General features: G+C 38.0%; 1 protein-coding gene across 1 annotated transcript in view; it reads right to left on the bottom strand.

Moving 5' to 3' along the window:
- Positions 1 to 651: 651 nt before the first annotated feature.
- Positions 652 to 2,500, bottom strand: part of LOC125044228 (phospholipid phosphatase 5-like) — a 5,123-nt gene continuing 3,274 nt past the window's right edge. Inside the window, exons 5-6 of the mRNA XM_047640750.1 lie at positions 2,277 to 2,444; positions 652 to 1,510 (exon numbers count right to left, since the gene is read on the bottom strand). Coding sequence (XP_047496706.1) covers positions 1,287 to 1,510; positions 2,277 to 2,444 — 392 coding nt within the window. The 3' untranslated portion in view covers positions 652 to 1,286. The remainder of the gene's footprint in view (positions 1,511 to 2,276; positions 2,445 to 2,500) is intronic.

Below are 2,500 nucleotides of genomic sequence, written 5' to 3'. Positions count from 1 at the left end.
TCATATATATTCCATACACTTCAGAAATTTACATACAAATACTTTACAGTTACTTATTCATATACAAAACATGGAATGTACATTGGCATTCCTGTTTACATAAATAGAAGTATTCTAGGATCTGGTAAACTCTCAAGGACAATTTGAAAAAATAACCTAAACTATGGTATAATAGATATAAATAACTTCAAATCTACTTCAATCTGAAATTTCTATCTTGTACTCCATTGGCATTTCTGGTCATGCTTTACTTTTTTAAAATATCTAAAATACTAGGTTACATATGTGAAACCCACACATGTCTTAGCCCAACCACCACAGATTTATGTTCTATCCCCTGTAGATTCTTGTCAATTTTGTTACATACAGATGGCTCCACATGTGTTCATCCAGCAAGGAGTCTATCAGTAGGCCCTAGTGACCGATCGTGATTTTCCTATTCCTTGAATTGGCGGGAAAATGTGTTTTTCGTATTAATACAATTAATATCGATACTGTTATTATTGTTATTGATGTTATGATCATTTAATTGTTATTAAAATCTTTGTAACATTTAAGAAAATTAAATAATATCAAGTACCCTTTCCAAATGTAAAGGAAAAGGGTAAACAGGTGAAATAGGTAGAACTAATAACTGACTCCTTGGTGATTAAGCACTTGTAGGGCCATCTATGTGTTAATACAATAAATAAACTTATATAACAGAGGGCATGTATTCTTGCCATCCATAACAATTGGGTTAAGAGGAGGAGGGAGAGCAAATATACATATGCAATTAATATGTTTTGATTGCTTTACACATTATCGCAAATTACACTTCCTAAAATTTGATACTAGCTGTAATGGAAGCTGTTCATAGCTGAGGTCAGGGTACATTCATCTATTTTTCATCAGCAAATATGCTAAAAACTGTTCCTCTTTTCTGGAATGTCTCCCATGTTATTGTAAACTATGCACTTCACTAACCCAGCTATGCACAACTTGTAAAAGAATCCTTTAAAACCTAACTTTGGTAGAGAGAAATATTTAATAAAAAAGAAGTCATATATTTCCTGTCTACTTTTCTGAAGCAAACATTCTTGTCTTACAAAATTTCTAAGGAATGTGTCACACATTGGTGCAATTCTACCTATAAGCTGCCTTCCTACTAAACCACACAATAACATTCATTCTATACATGGAGGGAAAACAAAAGGTAAAACAGGTCAACTTCCTGAGACAAAATCACTCACGATACACACATGCACCCCCCCCCCCCACACACACACACACTCTCCTCCTCATGTCTACATCCATTTGACCTGTTCTTCCATGGGGGATTCAGGGTCCAGGAAGAGGGGTCCTTGGCTGGAGAAGCCCTCACCATGCGCCCCCTTGAGTAACACTGGTCGGGTCACAGTGGGAATCATCAGGTACGGCAGGTGGCAGTGGGGGGAGGTCAGACGAGGGTAGTATTGGCGGTAACACAGATATGCAATGAAGAGGCCAAGGACTGATCCAACTAACACATCTGCAGAAGAATCATGATGTATTAGTAAAGGGAATATGATAGAGATGTATAATAACACCAAGTACAGGTATGCATGTGCTTGCATTCAAATGTACTCATACCAACTACTCCATCCTAATTAGGAAAACTACTGGTCCGTAAAATGCAAATGTCCAAAACTCAGCAAATGTTTATATAATAAGACTAGCATAAATCCAAACTTAAGTCTATATAAATGCATATACACTTTATTTAACCAAACATTAACCCACACTCCTTGCATCTATACTAAGACTGATATTAGCATAAGCAAAGAAAAGCATGGGAAAATAAAAGAGTGAGTGGGGAGATCGGCAGAGAGGTTATTAGGGAGGAGGGAAGACAGCAATAAAGAAAGACAGCATGGGATAAGTTGTGGTAGGGAGTGTTAAAAATGAAGAGGAGGAGGAGCAGGAGGCAGAGGAAGAAGAAAACGAGGAAAAATGTTCAAACAGCAATATTCCACAGCATATGCTCTACAAGATAGCAAATAAGCAGTATGGCTTACTCAAGCTTTGAAATAATGGCAGGAAGCACAGTAATAGTTCCAGCCCACAGATGAGATATAAATGATGATACAATGCTAGACTACACTTTAGAGATCTGCCAATTCCAAATTTTGTCCAAGATTTATCTGGATATTTCAAAATATTGGAATTAAAAGGTATAGAATAGCACACAGAAAACACACACGAGATCTCTTTCTGTGTATGTGTGCTGAACCATTCTTTACCGCCATGCATCTCACCTTGCCAATGATGATGGTAATCACTAGTCCGAGAAAGAGCCACCATGAGAGCCATTACCACGGGAGTTATGCCCATCACCAGCCTCCAGCCCTGGCCACGCTTCCTGCCGAACACACACAGCTTGCCGCATATCCACAGACTCAGGAATCCTAGACTGCAAAATGAAACTGTCCAAAAGAGAGAGAGAGAGACAAGATGTGAGGGAGGTGAAAATCAAATCAAA

The sequence above is a fragment of the Penaeus chinensis genome, chromosome 35 (assembly GCF_019202785.1).
Source record: "Penaeus chinensis breed Huanghai No. 1 chromosome 35, ASM1920278v2, whole genome shotgun sequence".
Taxonomy (NCBI): Eukaryota; Metazoa; Arthropoda; class Malacostraca; order Decapoda; family Penaeidae; genus Penaeus; species Penaeus chinensis.
Note: the sequence above shows the minus strand (reverse complement) of the source record. Positions and strands in the feature narration are given on the sequence as shown.